Source organism: Geotrypetes seraphini, chromosome 2 (assembly GCF_902459505.1).
Source record: "Geotrypetes seraphini chromosome 2, aGeoSer1.1, whole genome shotgun sequence".
NCBI classification, from domain to species: Eukaryota; Metazoa; Chordata; class Amphibia; order Gymnophiona; family Dermophiidae; genus Geotrypetes; species Geotrypetes seraphini.
In genome coordinates, this window is record NC_047085.1 from 5,339,543 (window position 1) to 5,356,098 (window position 16,556).

At 41.6% G+C, this 16,556-nt stretch overlaps 1 protein-coding gene across 4 annotated transcripts in view; it reads right to left on the minus strand.

The window, feature by feature from the left end:
- Positions 1–16,556, minus strand: part of WDR97 (WD repeat domain 97) — a 197,391-nt gene that overhangs the window by 123,398 nt on the left and 57,437 nt on the right. For all 4 annotated transcript variants that reach the window (XM_033934237.1, XM_033934239.1, XM_033934238.1 and 1 more), the window contains exons 8-9: positions 11,850–12,086; positions 6,988–7,078 (exon numbers count right to left, since the gene is read on the minus strand). In XM_033934237.1, coding sequence (XP_033790128.1) covers positions 6,988–7,078; positions 11,850–12,086 — 328 coding nt within the window. The remainder of the gene's footprint in view (positions 1–6,987; positions 7,079–11,849; positions 12,087–16,556) is intronic.

The following is a 16,556-nucleotide window of genomic DNA, read 5'->3' on the forward strand; positions in this document are numbered from 1 at the left end:
CATGTAAATAAAACCCCCAAGAAAAGATGACCCACTGAATCCACAACAATGGAATGGGAGGAGCACTGATATTAACAATAATAATAGTCAAATGTAAGAGGGCAAAGAAGCCAAAAAACGCTCCCATAAACCACAGTAGACTTTCCAATTGTCCTTGCTTCTGGTAGAATAAGTGTCCAATTCAAATTTTGCCCAGTATTGCAGAATAGGTTTTTTGCCCAAGAGGATGGCATGAAGGTCAAACTTTTGGACTGGCAAATCTAGTCCCTGCTGAGTGAAATCTTGCACATTACCCAGTAAAAGAGCAGGACAATTCCAGTCCAAAGAGCATTGAAGTACTTCAGCAAGACATCGTTGCATAGCAGAACACTCAAGAAATGAGTGAAGAAAATGTCCCGTCAACTGTTTGCAGTTAACACACCGACTCTCAGGCCACAACCACAATCTCGTGATGCATGCACGTTGCAATATTTTACAAGAGAATAAATAGTTTGAAAAAACAGTTGCATATCATGTGGCGTGTTGAACCTTTAAACCTCTTTCAGTTCAGTCAAGCTCCTTCCAAATTTCTCAGTTTAGTCAATAAGTGGGCATGGCTATGTGCCTAAATCCTTCCTCTTCTTTCCAATCCATCCTCACTCAGTCCCCAAGATCTCACCCATCTGCTGATGCTCTCAGGGGTATGTGACTGCTGTTCCTTCTGTAGTCTTCTGGTTGTTCTCCTTGAGCTCTGAGGACCGCTGTCATCCCAAGAGCTCTTACCCCTCCGCTGTTTCTAGGGAGCATTTGCACCCCGGTAGCCTTGTCCCTTTGTTGGGCTACTAGTGCCCATCACACCTCAGTAGCTTTTGTCCTTCTTCAAGAGGAGCTCATGGGTCAGACTACCAACCCTCAACAGGGCTCTGCAACCACCAGTAACATGGCTCCCTCTGTTCTTCCTAGTCCTTAGGCACTGATAGTAACATGACATAAGATTAATTTTTATCACATAAGCCTTGTGGTTCTATGTGATTTACAAAAGAGGCAAGTGACCAGTGTCAGTGAGCTACAGTAAGACTCAAGAAGGAGATTAACAGCGAAGTTACACAGGTGGTTGACAGTCTATATTTACAAAGTGGTAGAAAAGACTAAAGACAAGGGGCTGCCATATAACTTGGCAACAGCGGTAAACTGTAAGGTTTAGAGGTCGGCAGTTGAGGTTTACAAAGGAGGCCTAGCGGACCATCAGTGAGCTATGTCATAAGTAACAAGTGAGGTTAACAGTTGAGGTAGCTTCCAAAAGTATTTATGAAGGACTGCTAAATTTTGGGAAAAAGTATGTTTTTAGGAGCTTCTTAAAGTGAAGGTGGGAGGCTGATGCTTTGACCAGGTGACTCAGTTCTGGGTGTTTGGTGGCAGCTTGGTAAGACAGTCGTCTGCTGAGGAATCTTTTTTGAGTGCAGCCTTTAATTGAGGGGAAGGTGAAGAATGATTGACGACATGTGGATTGACCAGGTCTGGCGAATATGAATTGATTAGGGAGGTAGTTAGGCAGCAGGCCATATAATGCTTTGTAAAAGAGGCATCCGAATTAGAAGAGCACTTGACCTTCAATCATCAGCCAATGCAGCTTTTGATAGAACGGAGTTATAAGGTCAAATTTTTTTTAGGTTGAAGATTAGCCTGACAACAGTGTTTTGGATGACACTTAAATTTTCGGAAGTGTCTGTATAGTCCCACTAAGTATACAATGTTGCAATAGTCTAGGATGCTTAAGACTAGTGCCCGGACTAGAAGTTGGAATGGTGCCAGTTCAGAGTATTTCCTTATGGACCTGAGTTTCCACAGGCCCTTTTCTTCTGCCATGAGATGCTCCCAAAGGCTGATGGTCTTCTCCCTTCGGCCCTGAGCTTCCATGTCCCAAGGGCTGCTGATCTTCTCTTTCTCAGGGGGGTCTCTAATGGTATAACTCTGCTGGTATTTAGGATACCACCTTTCATGAGAGTGCTGTAGTATGGTTATGGTTATTTGATTTAATATACTGCCTTTCCTCCATGAATATCAAAGAGATTTACATACGTTGAATAGTAATCAGATTCTCTAAGTATGTTCCCTATATGTTCCAGCAACCTCACAATCAAATACTGGCCAATCCAGGTCACAAGTGCATGGTAAAATCCCAAGAGAGTAAAATTGGCAGAAGGAATCCCTTCTCACCTCCATTGGAGCAGCATTCTTCAACAGGGTAAAGAAGAAACAAACTCCATTGGTCCCTCCTTACCACACAGAGACCCAACAACCACGTGGGAACTGGCACTGCTACAGCAACGCTAGAAGCCCTTTAAAGGGCCGACGGCCAGGTGGACCTCAACCACCAGCAGGTCCTGCAGAAGGGCCCTTTGTGTGGACCTTCTATAGAATCTCAGAAGATCAACTCAGTAAGTCTATCTTTCCACTTGTCTTTATATGTAAGGTAGGTAACATTGAACCCTTAACAACTTAACCATATACTGGCTTCTTACATTAAGTATTGTATTACTGGGCTCTTCATTCAAAAGGGAGGACCACCTCACACCATGCTATCCCATCCTAGTTCATTGATCTACACACAAAAAACCCAAAACATGGATAAAACCCAAAACATGGATAAATATAGTTCAATCAAGACATCACCTTATAGATAATCTCTGCTGCACTAATAACCAGATACCCATAATGTATGGTAACCACTATCCCTTCAGAAAGAAAACCAACACCTCATACACCACAAAATATTCTAACCTACTACCAATCCCATCCTCACCTCACACCAGTACACTCGAGAAAATCCAGTATCCAAGTCCCATGTATCTTCATCAATGCCAGATCTGTAGCTAACAAACTACTAAATACTGATAAATGAACTGATCTACTCTAAAGATGTAGGCCTTGCCTTCTTCACAAAAACATGGCTTAAAGAGCCAGTCCCGAACTATCTCACCTCTGCCCCTCTGGGTATACATCCTTCACTCACCAGACTAGATAGGATTAGAGGTGCAGTAGTGCTAATCTTCAAAAGTTTCTTCCAGATTACCACAATTGACACCACTACTATTCCATGGTTTTTAAATTACTACTTAAACTGACAATTTTCTCAGCACTATTAGCCTGATACTAATATATCACCTATCAGGACCATGGCCCCAGACATAGAAACATGATGGCAGATAAAGGCCAAATGGCCCTTCTAGTCTGCCCATCCACAGTAACCATTATTAGAGAATGACACGGTGACAAAATTCATCACCATTCCCGTCCCCGCGGATAACTGCGGGAAATAATCCCATGTCATTTTCTAGTGTCTATTTCAACCTTGGTCCTTCTTCAAAGCAAAGCTTGCGGGTCAGTGGTTGTGGCCATTCATACTCTGATTCTTATGTGAGCCAAGGATAATGAAGCCATTGTGACATCACTGATGTGATTGGTTCTTAGGCACTGGTGGAATGAGGCATTATGACATCACAATATCTGCTCTGGATACCAGAGACTGTCATTCTGTAGTGTCTGTTTCAACCTCAGTCCTTCTACACCAGCATTCTTCAAAGCAAAGTTTGCGGGTCAGTGGTTGTGCCTAATTATACTCTGATTCTTCCCTCTCTCCTTAAAGAATGACATGATGATGGTTTCCCGCGGTTATCCGCGGGAACGGGAACGGTGATGAATTTTGTCACCGTGTCATTCTCTAACCATTATCTCTTTCTCTTTCTGAGAGATCCCACATGCCTATCCAAGGCCCTTTTGAATTCAGACACAGTCTCTGTCTCCACCACCCTTTCTGTAAAAAAGTATTTCCTTAGATTACTCCTCAACTTATCACCTCTTAACTTCATCCTGTGCCCTCTCATTGAAGAGTTTCCTTTCAAATGAAAGACTCTGACTCATGCGCATTTATATTACGTAGGTATTTAAACGTCTCTATCATATCTTCCCTCTCCCGCCTTTCCTCCAAAGATTGAGATCTTTAAGTCTGTCCCCATATGCCTTATGATGAAGACTGATAGATTAAAATGCTTGAGTATTTGAATAAATTAATGTAAACCATTCTGAGCTCCAGTGGGAGAACAGTATAGAAAACTGAATAAATAAATAAATAAGACCACACACCATTTTCGTAGCCTTCCTCTGGACTGACTCCATCCTTTTTATATCTTTCTGAAGGTGCAGCCTCCAGAATTGTACACAATATTCTAAATGAGGTCTCACCAAAGTCTTATATAGAGGCATCAATACCTCCTTTTTCCGACTGACAATACCTCTCTCTATGCAACTTAGCATCCTTCTAACTTTCGCCGTCACCTTTTCAACCTGTTTGGCCACCTTAAGATCATCACATACAATCACACCCAAATACCGCTCTTCTGTCGTGCACATAAGTTCTCCACCCCCCTAAACTGTACCGTTCCCTCGGGTTTTGCGTCCCAAATGCATGACTTTGTATTTCTTAGCATTAAGTTTTAGCTGCCAAATTACAGACCATTCTTCAAGCTTCGCCAGGTCTTTCTTCATGTTATTCACACCATCATGCGTGTCTACTCTATTGTAGATTTTGGTATCATCCGCAAAGAGGCAAATCTTAACCGACAACCCTTCAGCAAGAAATCATCTCTAGTACAATTTGCCAGAATCATCATAGGAGACAAACATTCCACTGGACGCTCGTGACAACCCTACAGAACAAGAATTCAAAAAATTCCTATCGAACAGCCACCCGGATCTAATTTCATTAGAACCAACACATGAAAAGGGTCACTCACTCAACTTGGAAGCCACTAACCCACTTCATCTGATCACAGACACTAACTGATCTGCAGTCCCATGGTCAGACCATGCTTCACTCCTGTCCTTAAATCTTTCCTTTTACATGGGTAGATCAACCATTAAGCCAAGCAAACAAAAAATACTAAGCAGAGGCAAGATCGACCCCTTACAATTCTGGAACAAAGTATCTAACCAATTGAATCGGTCCCTAATAGAAGCCACAGACATAATTGCTCCTATACATCTATGCACTGTAAGATCTTCCAAGCATGCACCTTGGTACACAGAGAATCTAAAGGCAGAAAACAAACACGATGCCACAGATCACAAATTATTATGGAAATCTGCTATAAAAACCTACAAACAACATGTAAATGAGGCTTAAAAAACAGACTTTGCATCAGAAATTGACAGCAAAGATACTTTTTCAACTAATGTGCCTCACCACCACATTCCCAGAACCAGACTCAATTAACCCTAACTCAACCAAATGCCCAGGATCTTGTACACTTCTTCTTGGACAAAATCAAGTGTGTACAGATAGAGATAAATAAGACATCCAACATAAACCCAGAAATCCAATCCAATCCCAAAACCACCAAATCATGCATGGTAGACCAAATCTGGAACAAATTTGATCTAATCTCTCCTGATGAATTAGACTGATCTTCAGTCTACAAAAATACGATGCCATATCAGACTATTACTGTAAACTCCACTGGGTACCAATAAATGAAAGAATAGCTTTTAAACCCCCAACACAGTGTTTCATGCACTCCACGCCAGAATCTCAAATTCAATAAATCACCTATTCTCCAAGTTCTTTTTCTCATCCTCCAGAATCCACGAAATGCATCAAATGATCATGCCATGTTTCATGCACTCCACGCCAGAATCTCAAATTCAATAACCCACCTATTCTCCAAGTCCTTTTTCTCATCCTCCAGAATTCACGAAATGCATCAAATGATCATGCCATCCTCCAAAGGAATGAAATACAAATGAATCTTCAACTCATTCACTTAACCACCAGAACTTGGAACAGACTTCCATCATCCATCAGAACAGAAGCAAACTTTCTCAGCTTCCGAAAAAAAATTTGAAACTTTTCTATTCAATGGATCCCATCAAGCAGAATAATAACTCTCATCAACCCAAAAAAAACTCTCAAACTCTAATTCTGGAACATCAACCACAAATGTCAATATCACGAACACTAATATCACTATACATATCTACTCCTCTTACTCTGTACTCACTTGGTACCTTTCAATGTAATTAATTTGTCAATGTATTCTCCCCTTATTATGGGTCCAGAGAAGAGCAACTAAAATGATTAAGGGGCTGGAGGAGTTGCTGTACAGTGAGAGATTAGAGAAACTGGGCCTCTTCTCTCTTGAAAACTGAAGACTGAGAGGGGACATGTTAGAAGCATTCAAGATAATGAAGGGAATAGACTTAGTAGATAGACAGGTTGTTCACTCTCTCCAAGGTAGAGAGAACGAGAAGGCACTCTCTAAAGTTAAAAGGGGATAGATTCCGTATAAATGTAAGGAAGTTCTTCTTCACCCAGAGAGTGGTAGAAAACTGGAACGCTCTTCCGGAGCTGTTATAGGGGAAAACACCCTCCAGGGAGTCAAGACAAAGTTAGACAAGTTCCTGCTGAACCGGAATGTACGCAGGTAGGGCTGGTCTCAGGGTACTGGTCTTTGACCTGGGGGCCGCCACGTGAGCGGGCTGCTGGGCACGATGGACCACTGGTCTGACCCAGCAGCAGCAATTCTTATGTTCTTAAGGGCCTCTTGATAGACATGGGGGAAGCCACTGCTTGCCCTGGATTGGTAGCATGAAATGTTCCTACTATTTGTGTTTTGGTCAGGTACTAGTCACCATGAGGATGGGCTACTGGGCTAGATGGACCATTAGTCTGACCCAGTAAGGCTATTCTTATGTACAGATATAAAGGAGGTGCTTGGGTTTGGGTTTTTAGAATCAATATCCTGCACTATTTGATGATGCCCCTATTCTGCTTTTTTCTTACTCTGTTGTATTTCAGCATGATTTTCTTTTTGGGCAACTGTTTTTGACTAACAGAAAGAAGCATTTCAAAGCAATCTAAACAAAGCTGTGTGCAATTTGGGCACCATATAATCAGCAAAGATTTGGGATCTCGGGTGAGAGTGAGGTGCTGTGCAGCTGACAGGATATTACCTCAACAGCCTGTTTGCAAAAGTCCAGATTTTCACTTCTCCGTCTTTGCTGGCTGAGGCAAAGAGTTTCAGTCGTTGGGCACTACATAGACCTGAGAAGGAGAGAGAAGATCATCTAATTATTCACAAAATGCCTGAAGACATGAATTCCTCCTGCCTTGTCTTTGATCATTACTTCTCCCATTACTTTGTACTCCATCCTGCACTGCTGCTTTCCCTCCTTCCCCCTTCTTCCTCCATACTGCATTGCTGCTCTTAATCTCCTGCTCCCTTTCGAAAAGGTATCACTTTCCCTGCCTATTTAGGGGACCACATTATCTTATGGGGCTCTGAGCAAGGTTTTGTGGATGGCTCCCCCAGTCTAGCAGCACCCCCGCCCTAGTTGGTAGTGTCCCAGCGATAAAAAAACAACATAAAGACATGTCATGGGCTCCACCCCCAAGCCGGTACATGATATTTAATTTTAAGCTCCTTTGGCGCGCGCCAAAGGAGCAGGTTCTGTTCTTTAATGCGCTCCTTTGTGCACAACCTTTGTGTGCTCTCAAAACTCTAGCTGCTGGACTCAATTCAGGTCTTTTTATACCTGCACTTTTCAGCCTATTGCTTCTTTTAGCTTCTCTTTCTTTCACCTCCTCTATAATGGCTCCTTCCATAATGATTCCCCTCTCTCCTGAAGTTCCTTCAAATATTCCAGTCTTTTGGGGCCTCCGACCCCTTAACAGTACAAAAATTCCCACTACGCATTCTACAATCCGACATGAAATTCCTCTCATAGCGCACCTGCCTCTTCGGGACTACAACTCAAAATTGGTCTATTAAACTCTCGTTCGCTCAAGACCAAATACCACCTCATTAGAGATCTTATTATCCAACACTCTCTTGACATCCTCTGCCTGACTGAAACCTGACTTTCTGATGGGAAGGAGGCCTATCTTTTATACTACTGAAACCCCCCCCCCCCCCGGCTTCTCTTTTCTTTACGACCATTGTACCCAAAAACATGGTGCAGGGGTCGCGGTTATTTTCTGTGATACCCTGTCTATTTGCACAGAATGCTTGCCACCTAATTCTACTATTGAGTATCTACAATTTAAAATAGACTCTAATCTGAAAATTGATGCTCTTCTACTTTACCTACCCACCTATTACAATTTATTCAATTTACAATCCCTTCTTTTAGACTTCTGTTCATCAACTTTGAACCCTAACCTTGGGGACTTTAATATCCACTTTAACGAACCTAACAATGTTATTACCTCAGAGGTCCTTACTCTCATTAACAATCTCGATTTATTGCCTTTACTAAGTGATCTGACACATCAGGCAGGTCATACAATTGACATGATTCTAATTCCTGCCTCCCTCTGTTCTAAATATCACCTTGGACTTAGTTGGCCACTGCCTTGGTCTGACCACTATCTTCTTTCAGTAAACTATACTGCTATGCCCTTAAATCTGAAATCAGAGTCCAAAACCATCAAATATCGAGATCTCACCAAACTCTCCATTGAGACAATTTCTTCAACCTTCAACTTAGCATTCTCTGACTCTGATACCTTCTCGCTATCCAATCACTTCCACCAATGGAATGAAGCCACGCATGATCTAATGGACAAACTAGCTCATATTGAGACCAAAATAATATCACCATGGAAACTTTCTAACCCTTGGTATACTGCCGATCTTACCCTCATTAAAAACAACTAAGAGCCTTAGAACGACAGTGGAGACAGAACAAAACGCTCGCCAATTTGAATAAGTTCAAAGAACAGTCAATATTCTTTAAATCCAAAATAATCCAAGCCAAAATGAAGTATTACACAATGCGAATTGAAAGAGTCAAAAACTCCTCAGTCCTCTATTCAATATTAAAATCTATAAATCCTCAATCCCAAACACAAAATACTTCAAAAATCTATCTACCTACAGCCCAGGAACTTGCATCTTACTTTTCCAATAAAGTCAGTAACATCAGACAAACCTTGTCCATAACAATGCCACAACCCCTAGATACAGGTTCTTCCAACTCTATTCTTCCTTCTTCCAAATGTGCTAGGTTTAACCTCCCCATCTAAGGGAGATTGAACAACACATTTGGAATATTAATACTAAGGGCTCTCACGGTGAATCGATCCCTCCATATATTCTTAAGCGTTTTTCTCTGTCTTTGGTCCTTTCATTCATACTTTGGTAACAGAAAGTCTTTAACAAAGTAGTCTACCCAATTCATGGAAAGCATCAAACATTAGACCAATCATTAAAGATCACAAAAAAAAGCCCAGATGACAAATCAAACTATAGGCCCATAGCCAATATTCCATTTTTGGCAAAATTAATAGAAAAAAATTGTATTTTTTCAAATCTCATAATTCATTGAAAAAACAAACATTCTACACTCTAACCAGACAGGCTTTAGAAAAACATCACTCGACGGAGCACTCATTCATAGGTATGTCAACGGTCATTCACTACCATTTGGATCACCATAATTCCGTTCATTTAATATCCCTTGATCTTTCATCAGCATTTGACACCGTGGATCATGATCTTTTCCTTGGATGACTCGAAGCTATAGGTATCACCGATCAGGTCTTGTCCTGGTTTCATTCATATTTTACCGATCGCTCTTCAACAGTTTCATTTAATAATACTATTTCAGAAAATCTCACTACTAATTTTGGTATTCCCCAAAGATCAACTCTTTCACCCTTCTTGTTTAACATCTTTCTTGCTCCCCTGATGACCCTCTGCCAGTCTGTAGGATTCAGTGTGTTTGCCTATGCAGACGACATACAGCTTCTTCATCCTCTTGATCCTGAGAATCCCGCAGAAATTAATTTCATCAATGAAAAACTTAGTCAAATTCACCACTGGCTTGATATAAATCGGTTGGCGCTCAAAGTCAATAAAACTAATGTAATGCTTTTTCCTTGGAAAGAAGGAATTAATCTTCTTGCTCCTATTACATTAGTAGGCATCACTCTCCAAACATTTACTTCCATCAAGATCCTGGGGGTCATTTTAGACTGGAAACTATCTTTTCATTAACATATTGGCAATGTATTCAAATCCACATTCTTCAGACTAAGACAAATCCGTTCAGTATCAAAATGGTTGGAACCCAAATCTCTTAATATATATTAATCCATTCATTGGTCATTTCTAGAATTGACTACTGTAATGCCTTGTTCACAGGATTTCCCCTGAAAGAAATTAGATGCTTACAGCTTATTCAAAACGCCTCAATCAAACTCATATGGAAAGCAAAGAAATTTGACCACATCACACCACTCCTCGAGAAATCTCATTGGCTCCCGGTAGCACATCGAATAACTTACAAGATCTGCCTACTAAGTCTTAAATCAATACTCTATACAACTCCTGCCTTTATTGACCAAGTCAAACTTTATTGACCACCCTCATCTCATCTGCCCCACCTTACTCATCCTTCAGGAAATCTCTCAAATCTTTCCTCTATGACAAATTTCTGGAACCTCCCCTATCACCAAATAATCAAATACTTCCATCCTATAACTGATACTGGTAGTCTTCTTGACATTCACCACCCTGCATTGGTTTTTTTGTACACTGCTTTGTTCTTTATAATGCCTCTCGCACTGCCTCTCCACTATATACATATCTCTGCTGTATATGTACAGTCTCCTGCAAGGTAAACCTACACTGTTCTTTGCTGTTTAAACACCTTTACTGAATATGTACAGTTCGCATTGTATCTTCACTGTAAATGTACAGTCTCTTACACTGTAAACCGCTTTGAACTGTTTGTGGTACTGCGGTATATAAAAATAAAGTTATTATTATTATTATTAATACCCTACACCCCCACCCAGTAACTTAGATCTAACAACCAACATCTGCTGGTTGTCCTCTCTCTTAAATCTATTAACACTCAGAGGCAATATATTTTTTCGGTCGTCACTCAGCAACTGTGAAATTCCCTCCCAATACACATAAGGGAAGAATGTCTTATTGATAGATTTAAAAGCAAGTTAAAATGCTTTCTTTTTAAAGATGCTTTTGACGGCTAATTTTTTAGAATCATATCTCAATTTTAATTTCAGCTAGATTTTTTGTTGATGTTGTTTCTTTCCCTATTGCTTTATCCATATTTGTCTCATTTACTATCATATATTGTATTTTTTTCCCCACTTCCCTTTCGGGTCTGTTTATGTTTAGTAATTGGTCTATGTTATTGACGCTGTCTCCCCGTATTGAGTAATGTATTATGTTTTTTAGACTTGTTCATCACTTTGTATTAAGATTAAGCGATCCATCAAATTTTAATAAAACTTGAAGCCCCTATCAGTCTACACCACTAGCTCTGCAACTTTTGCCCTTCAGAAGCAGAAGTGACATCAGAAAAGGAGGGATGGCAAAACAGGGGAGGGGAGGGAAGATGCTGGAGCAAAGTGGGCTCTCTGCTCAAGGTCAGTTTTACTTATAGGCCCCTTTTAAGCCTGGCCTGGGTAGTTACCCCCTTTGCCCGTTGGTAAAAGCAGCCCTGGGTCAAGGCATGGTCAGCAACAGACAAATGGCCAAGAAAGTAAAGACATCCAGGAACCAAGGTTGAAGTAGAGTGGGAATTCCCTGGTACAAGAGACCAATCAGAGAAGACAGATTCTCCGAGGGCCAACTGGGCCACATCATCAGAGACCCAAGTATAGCAAAGTGCATCATGAAGACAAGACTAAAGACAAATAAAAGACAGGAAGAGTTAATTTCCTATGTGAAGATAAGTGCATGGCGTTATCTTTGTTTGGGTATTCTCTATACTCATGTTAAGTAGTGACTACACTAATGAACACGGCACCGACTGTATCTCTCACTGAATCCTGCTCCTACCTGTGATATCATCCATGGGGTCGCTGTCAGGATGGTGGTCCTTGCGTTCTGAGGTATACAAATTATACTGTGTAATGTTGTAGATGGCTTTGTTGGGATCTTGGAAGGCCAAGGTGAGCATTGACTTTATGATACACATGTGAGCCACAGGAGAAGAACAATAGAAGGTACTCAGCAGGCTCAAGCTGTCCCCTATATAAGGGAAAACACGCCAGACCTTGATAGTAAAATCATCACCTAGAAAGACAAAAAGAGAGAAGGCATCGATGTGAAGCTCTGTTCCAGTTTCGGAATTATTCTGTCGTGAAGAGTTTCGATCAGTTGTGAGAGGCTGAATTAGTCACCAGGACCCAGGAAGACAGCTCCTGCCCACTTAAACCATGTTGGGATGGCCAACCACTGATATTCAGGCTTTCCATGAAGATCTCCAGAACTGAATACTAGAGTTTCAAAGTGGGTTTCTAAACCTTTTCCCAAGCTTTCCTAATATTGAGTGCAAGAAATTTATAACATAGAGCTTTCTCATGCACAGCCAAGACTCTTCCCCAAGAACTCTAAGACTCAATGATAGAAAGCTATAATCTCTATGTTACGCTCTTCCTGGTTGATCATTATTAGAAACAAATGATTGTCAGGCCTGAAAGGGATTGTATCTGTTATCCTTGGGGGCTGAAGCTGGAGTTTTAAGGCTAGAGTCATTACATAACATACCTTTATTTTTCTATACTGCCTTAATCAGAAGAATTCTAGGCGGTTTCCACAAAAGAGAAAAACTGGACAATCGGTGAAATACAAAATAATAAGAAAAGGAATACAGCCTGTTATATTAAAAAGACATTATAAATGTAAAATTAATGGAGTAAAATTAATTATGTTAAAGATAAAAGCACAGGTTAAGAGAAATTTGTCAAATAATATTGTCTTAATTTCTTTTCTGAAAGCACCCTAGGACAACATGGCTCCGCTGATATAATTACCCAACCAGGACTTGAAAAGCAACATCCTGCCTAATAAGACCTGAGTTTGCAGCCTAAAATCTTCGGGTAAGCAAATAGGTTACAATTCCTGGTTATCCTCACGGGGTTATAAAAGCCAGTGAACAGTTATCTTTTGGGCATCGGGACATACATGCCCACAGAGAACTTCACTGGATGAGCACTGGATTTATATGTGTATATTTGGTTGGATTTATATGTGTATATTTGGTTGGATTTATATGTGTGTATTTGGATTTATATGTGTATATTTGGTTGGATTTATATGTGTGTATTTGGATTTATATGTGTGTATTTGGATTTATATGTGTACATTTAATCATTAGATTAAATATACACAAAGCTGATGGTCCAACCTAGGGTTACCAGACATCTGGATTTCCCCAGACATGTCCTCCTTTTGAAGACATGTCCAGGGGTCTGGACGGCTTTTCAAAACCCGGACTTTGTCCGGGTTTTGAAAAGCCTCCTCAAATCACATCTAGCTGGGAGGAAGTCCGCGCATGTGTGGCTGCCATGGGATGATGTCACGTGATCGCATGGCAGCCGCGCATGCACGAACTTCCTTCCTGCCCAACAAGAGCATGCAGCAGGGGGTGTGGCTAGGGTGGGACTGAGGGCAGGATTAGGGCAGAACTGGGCAGACCTGGGGGTGAGTTTAGGGGGGTCTGGATTTTCCAATTGGAGAATCTGGCAACCCTAACCCTTGGAAATGAGTTTGCTCCCCAATTATGGATTCCAGCAACCTCCTGCCACCTGATCCGTATCTGATTTTTCCAGAGATTTCCTGGTTCCTAATTAATGCCTGGCTCACCTCAACTTTCTACCATTATGTGGCTTATTTATTTTCTTTCTTTCTTTCAATATTTAAAACCCGCATTATCCCTTAGTTCTAATTGGGCTTGTAAGGCATGCCAATCCTCTCGCCAATCCAAGCCTTAGTAATGGCAGAACTTTAGCATTTGGATCTTATCTAAAACATGGAACCCAGAAAATGACAGATTAAAGTATTCAGAGGCCTGAAGAGAGTGGTTGGACGCAGACTTCTGCCCCCTCCAGAACATCTACAGCGTTCTTGTGGCCTGAGAGACCTCTCTCCCAGATAAATCGTGGTGGGCAGCATGCCTGATCCTGCACCGTGTCAGAGCCCAAGATGACTGAGGAAGGACCCACCCTGCGTGCAGTAGTGAGAAGTGGGCTGTAGGAAAAACATATGGTTGCTTTCCAAAACCATAGTGGGTCATTTGATTCCTTATGCATTCTAGCCCATCTATGTACTAGACTAATTATTCTTATTTGCCTCTTGCAGGATAAATAAATTCTCTATTTTGCTAACCCTCAGCCTGGCCTATTTGTTTGTCAGTAATCCTATTGGCACAAGGGGTTTGGATTTCGATTTTTGGGAATACAAATAAATATAAAGAGCTTTCATAAACCAGATTGCTACCATATTATTTATTTATTTTCAAATCTTTTTATTAGTTTCAATAACAGATGACAACTGTCAACCAAGACAAGAAATGCAATAACAAGAATCCTCACTCATCTCCACCCCAATCCCCTCCAGCCACCCTTCCCAGCCCCAAAGATACAATAAGCGAGCCAAGGAGATAGTCCAGAAAACGCAACTTAACAACTCGGAGAGTATTCAAAATCTGATTGCAGTCTCTCGGATGCAGTACATTCAAATAAGGAGTTCACACTTGGAGGAAAGATTTGTGGTGCTTCCGGGAACCAGCAATGGCTCGTGCTTCCCACCGCAACAAAGAATTTATTCTTCCAGTACCAGATTGAAGGAGGCTGGTCAGAAAGCCAATGGGTCATGATACGCTACCATCTTATAACTCTGTGATCCTCACCAATACGCTTACATTCGCTCTTGACATCCACCATCATTCCCTGTGTATCCCTACCTATCCTAACATTTCCCATCTGTCCCTATTCCTCCCCCATGTTCAGCATCTATCCTCTTTGTCCCCATACCCCTTCCCCCGTTTCCCTGTCCTTCCTCATGACCATCTTCTCTCTTTCTTCCCATTCTCCTTCACCTCCCATCCCAGGGCCAGTATCTTTTGCCCCTTACTTCCTATCTACAGTTCAGAATCTCTCTGTCTCTCCAAATCTCTCCCCCCATCTAGTCCCTCTGCTCATCCCTTAGCATCCCAACATCTCTCCATCTCTCTCTTTCCCCCTTCCCTCAGTGGCACCAGCAACTCTGCTCTCTTCTCCACCCTATCATTTGATCTCTCAGTACTCTCCACTCCACTCTACCCTACCCACCACATCCGGCATCCCTCTCTAACCCCACCTCTGTGATCAGACATCTGCTTCTCTCCTCCCTGCTCACTCAACAAGTTCAGTTCAAAAAGCATTCAAAAGGGAATGTTACGATAATTCATACATGTAAATCCCTTACTAAATAGTACTGGGAATAAGCCTACTACCAAAAATCATAATCAAGTGAAAAATTGTGAGAAAAACGAGAGCCTTCAGTTCTCTTTGCAGAACATAAGCTCTGACAAGGAGGAATTCTTTAGGACCTTCCACCGTAGGATCTGGTCACTAGGAACATCAATGGGCCTCTCATGGGCATAAGTTCCATCAAATCTTAATATACAATATGTGCAAAAACACTCAAAAAAGTCACTGGAATATCACATTCTCAGTCTCGATCTTGCAAAACACAGAAGTCCTATATTGTCTCAGATGCACAAACTCATAAATAGTTACAAGCGAACTATAAAGTGATTTATCTGAAAGAATCTCCTGTGTCATGTGTGGGTCCAACAGAGCTCCGTTTTGGAGATACAGGAAGCCGTCTTTACCCAACAGGAGAGATGTGCGTCATATGCCATAATCAATCAAAGAGGAGCGTGCATCGAGTGCTGCAAATATGAATTATCACGTGACAAGCTTCGTGTAGAAGAAACCAAGCAAAGAACATTAAGAAAGGGGACAAATCCTTCTTCAGGTATATTAGTGACAGAAAAAGAAACACAGATGGGATAGTATGCCTTAAAAAACCAGACGGGAATTATGCAGAATCAGATCCCGATAAAGCCGAACTACTGAATGAATACTTCTGTTCAGTCTTCAACTGCGAGGCACTGGGGTCCGGTCCGGTCCGGTCCAAATTTGCAAGCAAAGCAAAGCTCGGAAGACCCGTTTTGGAATTTCGAGTTCACACCCGACGACATCTACGGAGAACTGACAAGTCTCAAGGTGAACAAAGCCATGGGACCGGACAATCTACACCCCAGAGTGCTCAGAGAATTATGTTATCCGTGCTCTTCAATCTCTCCCTAAGTAAGGGGAGAGTCCCTTTGGATTGGAAAACAGCTAACGTCGTCCCACTGCACAAAAAAGGTTGCAGGGCAGAGGCTTCGAATTACAGACCGGTGAGTCTCACATCGATAGTGAGTAAACTCATGGAAATACTAATCAAACGCAAATTAGACACGATCCTGGACGAAGAGAATCTACGGGATCCCCGCCAACATGGATTCACCAAGGGTAGGTCCTGCCAATCCAATCTCGTCAGCTTCTTTGACTGGGTAACAAAAATGCTGGATTTGGGAGAGTCCCTGGACGTTGTGTACTTAGACTTCAGTAAAGCTTTTGATAGTGTCCCACACCGTAGATTATTGAGCAAGATGAAATCGATGGGATTAGGAGAAACCCTAACTGCATGGGTCAATGATTGGCTGAGTGG